This window comes from Tauraco erythrolophus, chromosome 1 (assembly GCF_009769465.1).
Source record: "Tauraco erythrolophus isolate bTauEry1 chromosome 1, bTauEry1.pri, whole genome shotgun sequence".
Lineage (NCBI taxonomy): Eukaryota > Metazoa > Chordata > Aves > Musophagiformes > Musophagidae > Tauraco > Tauraco erythrolophus.
In genome coordinates this window covers 4,946,867-4,962,751 of record NC_141465.1, presented here as the reverse complement: position 1 = coordinate 4,962,751, position 15,885 = coordinate 4,946,867, and the positions used below count along the sequence as shown (strand labels likewise).

Genomic DNA, 15,885 nt, shown 5'->3' with positions numbered 1-15,885 from the left:
TAACCCCAGGCACTGGTATATGCTGAGGACCAATCAACTGCAAAATCAGTTTTTCACTAAACGACCTGGATGTCCTGGAGGACCAGAAGATGAGCACAAGCTAACAACTTGACAACGTGCCCTTGCAGCTATTGTGGGTTAGGCCGCTCCAGCAACCGAACCCCACACAGCCGGTCACTCACCCTCCCCCACCCCCAGGAATGAGGGATAGAATTAAAGGAGAAACGGGAAACCCGTGGGTTGAGATAAGAACAATTTAATACAGATGATTTAATACACAGTGTTGGTGCTCACCACCCCCTCTTATCCGCAGAGAGTAGAAATAGAAAATCTCTATTTCTATCCCCGAAATAGAGAGGGGGAGAGAGAGAGAGAGAGAGAGAGAGAGAGAGAACTCCGAGAGTGGGAGTACTGGGAGAGAGAGAAAAAAAGGCAATAGAGCAAAAGCGCAGCAAGCGCAAAAGAGCAAAAGTGCAAAAGAGCCAAAGCGCAAAAGCCCTTCTGTCCGGCTGCCCCTCACTTTTGTACTGGGCATGACGCTGCATGATACGGAATTCTAATTGGCCAGTTTGGCCCTCAATCTTAAGTCCAAGTACAAATCGTAAGGAGAGTCGTGGACCCCTTGTCCCGGCCATGCTCCCCCCTTATCCTGTTGTGCTCCTGCACACTGGCAAGAACACGGCAAGCTGAAAAGTCCTTGAGACCTCAGTGCCAACTCCAAACATCAGCGTGCTATCAACATTCTTCTCAGAGCGAGCCTCTGAGTAAAACTAAAACACGGAGCTCTTCTAGCTGCTAAAAAGAAGAGCTAACTCTGTCTCAGCTAAAACCAGGACAGTATCCATGCCTTATTCCATACCATGCATGTCATGCTCAAACCTTACATATGTACTATTCCCTTAGCCATGGGTCATCCCTCCAAAATGCGTCTTCATCTGTTACAGCAGTCTCAGGGCAGGAAAGATGACGTGGAATTCGCTCAGTCGGTAGAACGGATGACATGTAGCCTTGTTGCGTGCGGCGTCTGGAGCTCGTAGTTGGTGTATCCGGCCGCTGTCTGTAGATTGAAGATGTTGATCTCGAAGAAGTTGCTGAATGTTTGGAATCAGTTCTGGTTCTGTCGAAGTTCATTCTTCATTAACCTGGATGATTCTTAATATAATGGCATTAGTACAATGTGACAACCATAGCAATGATGGTATGCAGGGACAGGGTTATTCAACAATTAATATCACACAATTCAATTCATTTTATCATCTATTTTCACCCAACATCAAATCCCCTTGAGGCACACATCGGACTTCCCCGACCCTCTGCATCACCCACCAAGTGTACCCAGGTCCTTGAGCAAAAGCAATCCCACGAATGGGTGTACCTTTACCCGAGGCAGGAATAACCCAAACTGTCTTCCCGAGTATATTCCTCATGTGCACTACAGGGACTTTATCTCCTTCTACAGTACGTAGAAGTTCTGATTGGGCAGGACCAGCTCGATTGGCAGATCCCCTAGTGCTGACTAACCAGGTGGCTTTTGCTAAATGTGTATCCCAATGTTTGAAGGTCCCACCACCCTTTGCTTTCAGTGTGGTTTTTAGCAATCCATTATATCGTTCAATCTTCCCAGAAGCTGGTGCATGATAGGGGATGTGATATACCCACTCGATGCCATGCTCTTTGGCCCAAGTGTCTATAAGATTGTTACGGAAATGAGTCCCGTTGTCTGACTCAATTCTCTCTGGGCTGCCATGCTGCCACAAGACTTGCTTTTCAAGGCCCAAGATAGTGTTCCGGGGAGTGGCATGGGGCACAGCATAGGTTTCCAGCCATCCAGTGGCTGCTTCCACCATTGTGAGCACGTAACGCTTGCCACTGCGAGTTTGTGGAAGTGTGACATAATCAATTTGCCAAGCCTCTCCATACTGATATTTAAACCAACGCCCTCCATACCAAAGAGGTTTTAACCACTTGGCTTGCTTGATTGCAGCACATGTTTCACATTCATGGATCACCTCTGCAATAGTGTCCATAGTTAGGTCCACCCCTCGATCGCGAGCCCATTTGTATGTGGCGTCGCTTCCTTGATGGCCTGACGCATCATGGGCCCAACGAGCTAGACATTTTTCACCTTTATGTTTCCAGTCCAGATCCACCTGAGCCACTTTAATCTTAGCGGCCTGATCCACCTGTTGATTGTTTTGATGTTCTTCAGTGGCCCGACTCTTGGGTACATGGGCATCTACATGACGTTCTTTTACAACCAGCTTCTCTACTCGAGCAGCAATGTCCTTTCACAATGGGGCAGCCCAGATGGGTTTACCTCTGCGTTGCCAGTTGCTCTGCTTCCATTGCTGTAGCCATCCCCACAGGGCATTTGCTACCATCCATGAGTCGGTATAGAGATAGAGCATTGGCCACTTTTCTCGTTCAGCAATGTCTAAAGCCAGTTGGATGGCTTTCACCTCTGCAAACTGACTTGATTCACCTTCTCCTTCGGTAGCTTCTGCTACCCGTCGAGTAGGACTCCATACAGCAGCTTTCCATTTTCGATGTTTTCCTACAAGGCGACAGGATCCGTCAGTAAACAGAGCATATTTCTTCTCATTGTCTGATAGTTCATTATAAGGTGGAGCCTCCTCAACACGTGTCACCTCCTCCTCCTCTGGTGACATTCCAAAGTCTTTACCTTCAGCCCAGTTAGTGATCACTTCCAAAATTCCTGGGCGATTGAGGTTTCCTATCCGAGCTCTTTGTGTGATCAGTGTGATCCACTTGCTCCATGTGGCATCAGTTGCGTGGTGTGTAGACGGGACGCTCCCTTTGAACATCCAGCCGAGCACTGGCAATCGGGGTGCCAGGAGCAACAGTGCTTCCGTACCAATCACTTCAGAAGCAGCTCGGACTCCTTCATATGCTGCCAGTATCTCTTTTTCAGTTGGAGTATAGTTGGCTTCGGATCCTTTGTATCCTCAACTCCAAAACCCAAGAGGTGACCTCGCGTCTCCCCTGGCGCTTTTTGCCAGAGACTCCAGGTAGGACCATTCTCCCCAGCTGCAGTGTAGAGCACGTTTTTGACATCTTGTCCTGTACGGACTGGTCCCAGGGCTACCGCATGGACTATTTCTTGTTTAATTTGTTCAAAGGCTTGTTTTTGCTCTGGGCCCCATTCAAAATTATTCTTCTTTCGCATTATTTGATAGAGGGGTTTTACAATCTGGCTGTAATCTGGAATATGCATTCTCCAGAAACCCACAATGCCTAAGAAAGCTTGTGCTTCCTTTTTGTTGGTTGGTGGGGACATAGCTGTTATTTTATTAATCACGTCCATTGGAATCTGACGACGCCCATCTTGCCATTTTATTCCCAAAAACTGAATCTCCTGGGCAGGTCCCTTGACCTTACTCTGTTTTATGGCAAAGCCTGCTTTCAGAAGGATTTGGATTATCTTTTCACCTTTCTCAAAAACTTCTTCTGCTGTGTTGCCCCATACAATGATGTCATCAATGTATTGCAAATGTTCTGGGGCTTCACCCTGTTCCAGTGTGGTCTGGATCAGTCCATGGCAAATAGTGGGGCTGTGTTTCCACCCCTGGGGCAGTCGATTCCAGGTATACTGGATGCCCCTCCAAGTGAAAGCAAACTGTGGCCTGCATTCCGGTGCCAAAGGAATTGAGAAAAAAGCATTAGCGATATCAATTGTAGCGTACCACCTGGCTGCCTTTGACTCCAGTTCATACTGAAGTTCTAGCATATCTGGCACGGCAGCACTCAATGGTGGTGTAACTTCATTCAAGCCACGATAGTCTACTGTCAGCCTCCACTCGTCATTGGAATTACGTACAGGCCATATAGGGCTGTTAAAAGGTGAGCGGGTCTTTGTGATGACTCCTTGACTCTCCAGTTGACGAATCAACTTATGGATAGGAATTAGAGAGTCTCGGTTGGTACGATATTGCCGTCGGTGCACTGTTGTAGTAGCAATTGGCACCTGTTGTTCTTCGACCCTCAGTAATCCCACAGCAGAAGGGTCCGTTGAGAGACCAGGCAAAGTAGACAGCTGCCTGCCTTCTTCTGTCTCTACTGCAGCTATGCCAAAAGCCTATCGATACCCTTTTGGGTCTTGGAAATACCCTCTCTTAAGATAATCTATGCCAAGGATGCACGGCGCTTCTGGGCCAGTTACAATAGGGTGTTTTTTCCACTGCTTTCCAGTTAGGCTCACTTCAGTCTCTAGCACAGTCAGTTGTTGAGACCCCCCTGTCACTCCAGAAATACAGATGGATTCTGCCCCTCTGAAGTTCGATGGTATCAAGGTGCATTGGGCACCAGTGTCCACTAGAGCCTTATACTTTTGGGGGTATGATGTGCCAGGCCAACGAATCCACACAGTCCAGTAAACTCGATTGTCCCTTTCCTCCACCTGGCTGGAGGCAGGGCCCCTCTAATGCCTGTTATCATATTCATCAGAGGAATCAGCAGGATTAGAGTCAGGGTGGCTAGGAAGATCAGCCCTCCCATTTTGACTAGTGGACTGCTCACTGTAGACTGGGGCAACAGCTGTCCTGGAGGAATTGGAGAAAGTTCTATTTCTGTTGGTTCTTCCTCCCAACTGGCGTACCCTTGACTCTAAGGCTGAGGTGGGTTTTCCATCCCACCTCCTCATGTCTTCTCCATGATCATGCAGGTAGAACCACAGCTCACCCTGTGATCTGTACCGTCTCTCTTGTCTCTGAGGAGGGTAACCTGGTTCTGACAGCTGAAATTCTAGAATGTTCAGGTGGTGGGAAATCTACTTTTTCTCTTAATTCTCGGACCTCCTCAGACAGCTTTTCCACAGCCGCAACACAGGTTCATATAGAAGTATTATCATCATATCGTCCGAGGTAGGTGACCATATCACCTACGGACAGTGGTGTATCATCGTCTCCGAAGTCCATTATTGCCAATGAGGTGGAATATGCTGATGGCGCACTCCGTAGAATCTTTTGCCACATTGGTCGTGTGCACCGGACGTCATCTGGATCTTCGAATCTTGGTCCGCTTCTCGAGTCAAGATAAATCAACTCTCGCACAGCCAGTTCTCTCAGATACTGAATAGCTTTTTCTATGTTGGTCCACTTGCTTACATTACATGGCACCTCGTCCTTGTAGGGATACCTTTCCTTTATAGCTGCCAGGAGCCATCTCCAGAGGCTGCGAACTTGTGTCTCTCTTCCAATTGCTTTATCAATGCCTCCATCCATAGCAAGGGCTCCTAGCTGCCTGGCTTTATTACCATCTAACTCCAGACTATTGGCTCCCATGTCCCAGCATCTGAGCAACCAAGTGACAATGGGCTCACCTCTAAGACGGCCATAATCTTTTCGAATATCTCGCAGCTCGCTCATTTTTAGAGATCGGGTGGTTATTGTCTCATCTATGATGTCATCTCTCCTCCATTGAGATTTTCTCTGGGGCGAAACAGAACGCTCCCGCTTCATCTCTCGTTGTCGTGATGGCCCTGGTTGCTCTTCATCATCATCATCCTCTCCTCTGCGTTCTGACTTTCGCACACATTTCCTCGGTTGCTCTTCCTCCATTCGTTGTGATGGCCCTGGTTGCTCTTCTTTGTCTGGTTGTTCTGATGGCCCTGATTGCTCTTCTTCATTTGGTTGTTGTGATGGCCCTGATTGCTCTTCTTCATCTTCTAACTTTTGTATACATTTTCTTTTCCTTACGGGGGCAACTGATACCGTTGTAGTCTGAGTAGCTATAGTGCTTGTCATGGGAGTCGAGATGGCAAGCACAATAACCCGAGAAATAAATTGATATACACCCCTAAATGGCCGATTGACTTTGAATATATAAATAATTAAACATATATTCAGGAGACCTTGCAGGACAATCAAACCCGTTAAGTTATTCCAATGATGTTCGGCATTATCAAAATCAACGTAAGTTTTTGTAAATGAAAAGTCACCAGTATAATTGGCAATGATATCCGCCAGGTGACGCTCAAAATTAATAAACGAGCTCCACATCACCATCCCCCTCTGCACCGCCGAATACAAAGACTGAGCCGGTCCCAGCACCGATGATCTTATCAGTGTTACACCGTACAGTATAGCAAAACCCTTAATTACCGATAACATGCTTTTCATGCCGGTCCAACAACCAGAGCCAGAAAACCGCATAAACATTCCACCTAATATCATGTAAGGCAGATAAGGCAGTAAATTATAGATTTCTGGTAACATATACGAAAGCATTAGAAACAACATTCTGGCTAGCAACATCCAGGAAGAAAAAAACCAATGTCTGATCACAGCAATTTACTTTCCTTATCTCAACCCCTTCGGGCCCCACGTTGGGCGCCAATTAGGACTGTTGTGGTTTTAGGCCGATCCAGCAACTAAAACTCACACAGTCGCTCCTTCTCCAGTAAAGTGGAGAGGAGAAAAATATAATAAAGGGACTGAGGGTCGAGACAAGAACAGAGGGAGCACCCACCAACCATGGTCCTGGGCAAAACAGACTTGGCTTTCTTAAAAGCAAAACAATTTATTGATGGTTACTTAAAAGGACAAAGGGAAACAAAACCGGTTACATGAGAGGATAAAAAGAAACAAAGCCAGATCTTAAAACCGACACCTTCCTTCCCCGCCCCCCCCCCCCCCTTTTCCTTTTCCTCCCGGCTCTACCTCCTCCCCCCAGCAGCACAGGGGGCAGGGACTGGGGAGTGCAGGTCAGTTCATTCCGTGCTGTTACTGCTGCTTCTTTCTTAAAGGAGGAGGAGTCCTTACACCCTTTTCCCCTGCTCCAGTGGATCCCCTACCCACGAGGAAAAATCCACAAACTTCTCCAGCGTGAGTCCAGCCCACAGGAAACAATCCTTCCCCATGGATTGCCCCAGTGTGGGCTTTACTACAGTCTCGGATACTTAGGGACTTGTAGCCACTCGCTTTGGTGTGGGTCGTCACGCAGACTCCAGATGCCTCTCTGCCTTGACGTGCGTCCCAGCGCGACCATCCTCAGGCTCAGGCATCTTCTCCCCACGGGCTGCGAGTGGGTCTCTGCTCCACCGAGGCCGTCCTGGTTGCAGGGGGGGCCGCCTGCTGTCTCACCACCAGCTGCAGGGGAAACTCGGCTCCGGCACACCTCCTCCCGCTCCATCCTCACTGACCTGCTGTCGATGTAGCTGTTTCTCTCAGATCTCAGTCCTCTCTGGGTGAACTCAGCCCAGTGGGCACCCCGGGAGTGGGGTGCCCCCAAGTTCCCCAGCTGGCTCCGCCGCTGCCATCCTCCGTGGGCAGCGCCGGCCCAACGCAGGCAGCTGCCCGGCCGGGAGCCAGGGAGCGGGGGCAGTGCCCTCCTCCCTTCTCTGCTCGATCCTGGGCAAAGCACCTTTTCCGGTTCCTTTGTCCCAGCTTAAATAGGGAAATTCGCAGAGGCGCTGATTGGCTCAACCCTGAGGGGGATGGGAGTCCGATCTGGTGGCCAGAACCAGGTCTAACCCGGTTCCAAAACCCGGGAGGTCACAGGGAGCAAAGCCCCTCTCCTGCCACCAGAACCCCCACCCCCCACATGCACATCAAACCATGACATTAGCAAAGGCGGCTAATGGTATCCCGGGCTGCAGTGGGAGGAATGTTACCAGAAGCGTGAGGGAGATGGTCCTCTCCTTTACTCAGCACTGGTGAGGCTACACCTGCAGTGCTGTTCTGGGCTCCCCAGTACAAGGGAGATACGGAGCTACTGGGGAGAATCCAGCAAAGGGCTATGAAGATGAATAAGGGACTGGACGTGGTCTTGTGCAGCCTGCTGTAGTTGAGCCTGCTTGAGCAGGGGCATAGGACAAGATGACTTTTAAGGTTCCCTTCCAACCTCAACCATTGTGTGATTCTGTGATATCATCTTCTGTATGAGGAAAGGCTGGGAGAGCTGGCGCTGTCCAGTCTGGAGAAGAGAAGGCTCAGTGGGATCTCATCAATGTGTATAAATATCTGATGGGAGCAAATGAAGAAGAAGGAGCCAGGCTCTTCTCAGTGGGTGCCCAGGAACAGGACAAGAGACAATGAGCACCATATAAAACATGAGAGGACCCAGCCAAACATCAGGAAGCACTTTTTTTTTTTCTGCAAGGATAACTGAGCACTGGAACACATTGCCCAGAGAGGCTGTGGAGTCTCCATCCTTGGAGGTATTCAAAAGCTGTCTGGACTTGGTCCTGGGCAGCCTTCTCTAGGTTTGTCTGCTTGAGTGGGGAGATTGAACAAGATGACTTCCAGAGGCTCCTTCCAACATCAACCATTCTCTGATATCAGATATAGATAAGGCAGAGATACTGAGTGTACCTTTGCCTCTGTTTGACAGTCTCTGTGGCCTTTTTGCCTAGACTCAGGTTCAGGGAAGAGGGGATCTGAGAGTAATGGAAGGGGATCTGATCAGGGATTTCTGGTAGGAACCTTAGCCCCAACCAGTCCATGGGATCTGATACAAGGGTTGCCACAAGAGCTGGCAGATGTCATTGCAAGGATGTTCCTTATCACCTTCAAAAGTCATATTGGATAACATCTGTGACAACTTGAAGCAGCTATCTTACAAAAAGGCTAACAGGTCCATCTGTGGAACTACAGATCACTTAGGCTTACTTTTGTCCCTGGGAGAGTCATGGTGCAAGTCTCCTTGGGACATGTTTCTGGTCACAGAAGAAAGATGGTGACTGGAAGTAAAAGTAAATTGCAATTGACCAACTTGACCAACTGTTTTGGATGAAATGACTAGACCTGCAGTTGAGAGGAGAACAATTGGTGTCATATACCTTGACTTTAGCAAGGCTTTTTATGCAATGTCCCTTAGCATCATTGGAGTCCTAAGTCGGGAAGGCCTAGTCTGGATGAATGCCTATCTACATGGGTGGAAAACTTGCTAGAAACTTGAAAACAAGCCTGTGAGTAGTGGTTAATGGATTGCGCTCCACATGGATAACGGTGGCAAGCAGAGTACTGCAGAGGTCTATTTTTTGGTGACCTGGACAAGGGAGAGAAAACAGTGTCATTGAGTTCATAGATGACAGTGAAATGTGGAGTGCAGTCAATCAGTATGAGGGCAGGATTGTCGTTCAGAGAGAGCTGGAGGGGAAAAGGCCTGCGTGAACATCATGTCCTGCACCTGGATGGACCAACACCCTGCACTCATGCAGACTGGGGACTCACTGGCAGGAGAGCAGCTCTGCTGAAAGGTACCTGGGAGTCCTTACGGACAGTAGACTGAGTCAACAGTGTTCCTTGGCAGCAAAGGCTGATAGCATCCCAGAATGTCCTAAGGTGTGCTTAAGCCAGTAGATTGAAGGAGGTGGTTGTTTTCCATTACTTGACACTTGCTAGATGACATGTAGAGTATCACATCCAGTTTGTGGTGCACCGAGTGCTGGAAAAATGCTGATAAATTTGAGCAAGTTCAGCAGAGTGCCACCAACGTGGTCAGGGGCTGGAGCACAATTCCTCTGAGGAGAGGCTGAAGAAACTGGGCTTGTTCAATCCCAGAGAAGAGCAGGCTTTCAGGCTACCTAACAGCAGCTGCCAATACCTATGAGCATATAGATAAGATGGCTGAGCCAGGGTGTTTACTGAGGTGTATTAGCAGGACATCAAAGTAATGGTCCTAAATTGAAGCAGGGGAGATTGTGTGGGTATGGGGAAAAAGATTTCTACCTCTAAGCATAAGTAATCACTAGGACAGGCTGCATGGAATCCTTGTGGTTCTACCCTTGGAGGTTTTTAAGACCTGACCAGAGAAAGTTCTGAGCAACCTGTCTAGAATAGAATGTTGACCTTTCATTGAGAAGAGTGTTGGGTTAGAGACCTCCTGCGCTTCCTGCTTGAGTGATTCTGTCTTACGAATTGTAGCTGGTGACTTATCTCTAAGCAATGACTGATACCACTGTGAAGATAAGCAGTGAGAGACACTCCAGAGGACTGTAGCTCTCCTGTGATCTCTCTTTCAGAACTCTCTGCCGTACACAACAGCACTCTGACATCCAAGCGTGCAGTTGACCATGATGTGACTGAGGGAGGGGAGTGGTGGGGAGCTGTCCTGGGGAAAGGTGTTGGCTTTCTGGTGTTAGCTGGTGATGTTGGCAACATGGTGAGTTGTAGCTAGTAACTCACTCTTACGCAATAGCCAGTACCTTGAAGCTCAGCAAGACAGGGGACTGTAGTTGTCTTCTGATCTCTCCTCGAACATCTTTCAGACGGAGAACGGCAGCTTGCTGGCCAAATATGCAGATGACCATTGCATAAATGAAGGAGTTAAGTGCCTGTGCTATGGAGTGTTCTTTGTTGTGACTTTTGCCTACTGCTGCGTGATGTGAAGTTATGGGTGGCACCATGGGTGCTGAGTGCCTTCTGTGCTTGGCCTTTGCAGGGTCTGGAAGGGATTGTGAGGATGATATGGAGTAGGGTGTGGAGGAGAGAGAGGAACTGCTGTATGACGGCCCCCATGGGTGCGGGGGATGTTGGTCAGGGCTATTACTGATGCCAAACAAATGGCCCAGCTTTCAGTCAGATTACTCTTGATCCATCTGGGCTGGAGAGGAGGGGTGCTGTGAGGTCCAGAATTGTCTGAGTATTGCCTGTTGTCTTTGCAGAAGTGACCCAGAATGCAGAAGGTGGAAATGGAGAGCACCTGAGCAGCTCTCCCAGCTTCAGTCTAGAAGGTACGTGAGGGCGAAGCTCCCTGTGTCTCAGGAGAGTGTGCAGACTGGCACGGTGGCTGGGAGTGGCAGTGCTGGGGCTGGCTGTGTATGACCCTGACCCCTTTTTGCTCAAGTAGAAAACAGAGTGAGAATTCCTAGCAGAGAAGGGGATGTGCGTGTGCTGGGCACGTGCATGTGTGATGTGTGCTAGGGAGCGAGATGTTTGTGATGGAAGCGTTCAGAAGACTGGCTGATTTAGCCATTTTAGAACTGTAGGATGAAGTGTTACTTAATAAGACACCTCTTGTTCATGCTTGCACTTTTACTTTATTCCATGCTTTAACAAGTGATCAAAGCCGAGGTGGCTGAGGTGTCAGTAAGGCAGTGTGGGTTTGTGTGGATAGATTCCTGAAGTGGAATTCTGCCTTGTTAATTGTGATTGCTGTTGAACATCATATCAAAGCAGAGAGATATTGTGTAACACTGAAGTGTTGGGGTTTTTTTATTGCTTAGGTGTGCAGCTGTGTTTTCTTTGGTCACAGAGAGTGCAGAATTTACTTAATTTGTGTTTTTCTTGTGGCTTGTTTTTTTAAACCTATGTGGACATGGTGGGAAGGCTCTTCTAAATAAACAGACCAGTGGGCCTGTGGGCTGACACATGGAATGAGAAAAGTGATTATTATACCTTGTATGGGAGAATAGTTGATCAACACTACATCTTGTGGATATTGATGAAATTCAGGCTGCAAAGACACAATGTTTTGCAACAGTTGTTTCATGTTCCATGAATTAGTTAATACCTTTACTCACTCATTAGTTCTGTATGGTATGCCCACATTTACTATGGGGGCATAACAGGCCTTCATTTATGTATCTCCAAAGCTGTTTTGCCCTCTCAGTATGTGTTCTGTGGTATGCGTGCAGACCAGAGCATCTGTGAGGTCACACAGCTGCTTCTTGGAGTACATCAACATGGAGAATATCAAAACTCAGATTAGTCCTGTCCCAAATCTGATAACAGAAGAATATAAGGAGTACCCTTTAATAAACTGCACAGGCAGGGGCTTACTTCAGTCTATCGTCCGTCTAGACCATAATACTCTTTCTGTAGAATTTTTCTAGAGCAGAGAAAGCCTATGGAATGCTAACTGGTTTCACTCTTGTTGCTAATTAACTTCACACTGTGATTCCCAGGAAGTGTTAGGTGTTAGGTTTGGAGCTGAGATAGTTGACCTTTAGTTTATAGTGAAAAGTCTTACTGAGACATCTAAATCTTGCCCTTGCCAAGAGAGCAATTACTTCACTCTAAGTTTGGCTTTCAAAGCACCTGGTAGTATTGCAGAAAATCCTGCTGGACGCTTATCTGTAGAAAATCCAAAGTTCTTATCCGTGGAACAGGAAGATTCCAGGCAGAATAGTTGAAGCCATAGCATAGTGCTGTATCTCAAAGTCTTTGGTCTTCGTGATAGCCAGGTAGTGGAGGTAGAAGTAATTTCCTGAACCTAGGAGATTCAATGGCAGCATGAAAAAGTGCCATCATCTGCCATCAATAATTGTGAATTTCTCAATACAAGGGATATAGTTGAAGTGCATGACTTGCATAGAAAGAATTTCACTGGAGGTGTGTAAGAGTTTTAGAAATAAAACTGTAGGTAAATATGTAATAAAATTTTCTCATTGCTGATGTGTCTGCAAAGCTTACACAGAGTAAGGTGATACTGAGAACTGTTGCTGAACTTTGAATCCATCTAATGAGGGCAATCAACTTATCTGGGTTTGAGAAACTTGCTGTAATACACTGATTCAAGCAGGCTTTACTTTGACTCTAGGGAGCATTGTCTTCCCTGTATGGCAACCAATCATTATTAGCCAGCTGGACTGAGTTAAAGATAATGAACTAATTAACTAACTCAAGGTACCGATCCTGCCTACAAGAGGCAGGCCATTTCCTCCTGGCTGTGGAAGATGCAACAGTGTCCTTAGTGCCATAGCCCAGGCTGGTGAGCAACAACTGGTAATCGTGATATGATACATCCATGAGACCCTGGGAAGCCCCAACTCCCTCGCCAGAGCCGGAGCCGGGAGCCTGAGCGAGAGTCGTTTGGAGAAGAAGGTAAAGCCGCACGCCCTGACGTGGTATTCGCGGGAGGGAAGCGTGCTGGAGTTGGATCAATGGACCGGGTCTCTGCTCACCTTAAAGCCTTTGTGAAAACAAAAAGGGGGAATTATGGTAACCAATTGTTATTAGCCAGCTGGACTGAGTTAAAGATAATGAACTAATTAACTAACTCAAGGTACCGATCCTGCCTACAAGAGGCAGGCCATTTCCCCCTGGCTGCGGAAGATGCAACAGCGTCCTTGGAGCTGCAGCCCAGGCTGGTGAGCGACATCCCTGTGGATGGGTGAAAATTGTTCTATGTAGACTATAATTTGTAGGATGACTTGAGTCAATCTGGTTACTTACTCAAAGTGGAGGTCTTGGTTATGTGGTTAGTTCAAAAGTGCTTGACAAATAAAACATCTGTGAAGAAACAAAGTTTTGGAAGGATGTGAAATCAGGTCAGCTGTAGTAAATAAACTGGGTGAGGGAAGAAAGGAATGGATGGAAAGATTTGTTTTGCTATTTGTGAAATGGAAGGGATGACTTCCTTGCAGTCTACAACTTCCTTAAGGGAGAGCAGTGGAGGAGGAGGTGCCGATCTCCTCTCTCCAGTGACAGGACATGAAGAAATGGAACGAAGCTGCATCAGAGATGGTTGCTAGGAAAAGGTTCTTCACTGAGAGGGCGGTTGGTCACTGGAACAGGCTCCCCAGGGAAGTGGCCATGGCACCAAATCTGTCAGAGTTCAAGGAGCATCTGGATGATGCTCTTGGCCATACAGTTTAGTTTTGGGTAGTCCTGTCAGGAGCAGGGAGTTGGACTTGATAATCCTTATGGGTCCCTTCCAACTTGAGATATTCTATGAAAGATTTTGTTTCCAAAGTTATTAACCGAGTCACCAGAAACTTCTTGTTTTGAATTTTTTAATCTGATTTAAATGTTCAAAAAGAAAATTTAAAAAACTTTTAGAAAATATGTACTGTAAGCCAGTGTGTATCAAAGCATTTTTGTTTGGTAAGAAGTGAAGTTTGCAGATTGATTGAAAACAATTTTCCTTTCCTCAAAAGAAAAGGAAAAATGTTGTTTTGTATGTCATATAGCCCTTACTTAAGTGGTGTAACTATTTGCATTTCATACTGGTTTCTGCATTTTGTGATGTAGATTGGTGGTCTCCAAACTTTTTTGATTGTGCACCTGATCAGCAAAATATTTTGACTATACACATCCAATATATGGATATTTATTTATAAATTATATACATGTGCTACAGTACTCAAGAATTATGTACATTATAAAACATGCACAAAAGAGAAATGTGAAAAGAATGAGATAAAAATTCAAATATTGTTTACTTCATCCTTAACTTTATTAATGGTACAAAAGTGTGTTCTTCCTGCACTGCGATGGATACCTTTGCATGTGTCATGGTTTGATGTGGAGGGGGGCTGGTTCTGGTGGCAGGAGAGGGGTTTTGCTCCCTGCGACCTCCCCGGTTTTGGAACCGGGTTAGGCTTAGTTCTGGCCACCAGATCAGACTGCCATCCCCCTCGGGGTTGAGCCAATAGGGCGCCTCTGCGAATTGCCCTATTTAAGTCAGGACAAAGGAACCGGAAAAGGTGCTTCGCCCAGGATCGAGCAGAGAAGGGAGGAGGGCACTGCCCCCGCTCCCTGGCTCCCGGCGGGGCAGCTGCCTGCGTCGGGCCGGCGCTGCCTGCGGAGAATGGCGGCGGCGGAGCCAGCTGGGGAACTTGGGGGCACCCCACTCCTGGGGTGCCCACTGGGCTGAGTTCACCCAGAGAGGACTGAGATCTGAGAGAAACAGCCGCATCGACAGCAGGTCAGTGAGGATGGAGCGGGAGGAGGTGTGCCGGAGCCGAGTTTCCCCTGCGGCTGATGGTGAGATAGCAGGCTGCCCCCCTGCAACCAGGACGGCCTCGGTGGAGCAGAGACCCACTCGCAGCCCGTGGGGAGAAGATGCCTGAGCCTGAGGATGGTCACGCTGGGACGCACGACAAGGCAGAGAGGCATCTGGAGTCTGCGTGACGACCCACGCCGGAGCGAGTGGCTACAGCTCCCTAAGTACCCGAGACTGTGGTAAAGCCCACACCGGAGCAATCTGTGGGGAAGGATTGTTTCCAGTGGGCTGGACTCACGCTGGAGAAGTTTGTGGATTTTTCCTCGTGGGTAGGGGATCCATTGGAGCAGGGGAAAAGGGTGTAAGGACTCCTCCTCCTTTAAGAAAGAAGCAGCAGTAACAGCACGGAATGAACTGACCTGCACTCCCCCAGTCCCTGCCCCCTGTGCTGCTGGGGGGAGGAGGTAGAGCCGGGAGGAAAAGGAAGGGGGGGGGGAAGGTGTCGGGTTTAAGATCTGGTTTTGTTTCTCTCTGTCCTCTCAAGTAATCGGTTTTTGTTTCCCTTTGTCCTTCTAAGTAATCATTAATAAACTGTTTTGCTTTCAGAAAAGCTCTGCCTGTTTTGCCCAGGACCATGGTTGGTGGGTGCTCCCTCTGTTCTTGTCTCAACCCTCAGTCCCTTTGTTTTTTTTTTTCTCTCCTCTCTGCTTTACTGGAGAAGGAGAGACTGTGTGAGTTTTAGTTGCTGGATCAGCCTAAAACCACGACAGCATGCCCCACTTTGGAGACCACCAGTGCAGGTAGTCCATATAAAGATTCTCAAAATGCACAGGAATGTGGAAGCTAATGGCATTTTACTGCTGCAGAGTTTTCTATTCTGCCAGGTTTGAATCACAAACTGAGAAATCCCATTCGGATACTTGCTGAAGACAATGTTGAAAAGAAAAAAAAAAAATCTCCAAATGTGACAAAATGTGGATGAGTAGAACGGTGAGAGGGAGTGAGGACCCAGTATAAGAAACCTGACTGTGGTGCAGAAGAAATTATCAATGAAGTGGCCATGAAACAAGGAAACAGACTTGAAACAGGGCTGTATAGGTTGAGAGGAAGCTGTGGTATCTTGTAATAACTGAGTCAGGTCCTGTTAGTTGCCAAGGAGTAACATTGAAGACTAAATGAAGTAAGTCAGTGTATTATGCACAGCCTACGTGACGTGCTGCTTTGCAAGGGCCATGTTGTTATGGCATGGCAAGACCT

The 15,885-nt window shown here is 47.6% G+C and overlaps 1 protein-coding gene across 1 annotated transcript in view; it reads left to right on the top strand.

Annotated features, from left to right (window-relative positions):
- Window positions 1-15,610, top strand: part of LOC104371602 (uncharacterized) — a 31,657-nt gene extending 16,047 nt beyond the window's left edge. Inside the window, exons 6-8 of the mRNA XM_086616940.1 lie at window positions 9,983-10,051; window positions 10,625-10,693; window positions 15,444-15,610. Of these exons, the coding sequence (XP_086473066.1) occupies window positions 9,983-10,051; window positions 10,625-10,693; window positions 15,444-15,475 (170 nt within the window). The 3' untranslated portion in view covers window positions 15,476-15,610. The remainder of the gene's footprint in view (window positions 1-9,982; window positions 10,052-10,624; window positions 10,694-15,443) is intronic.
- The last annotated feature ends 275 nt before the right edge of the window (window positions 15,611-15,885 follow it).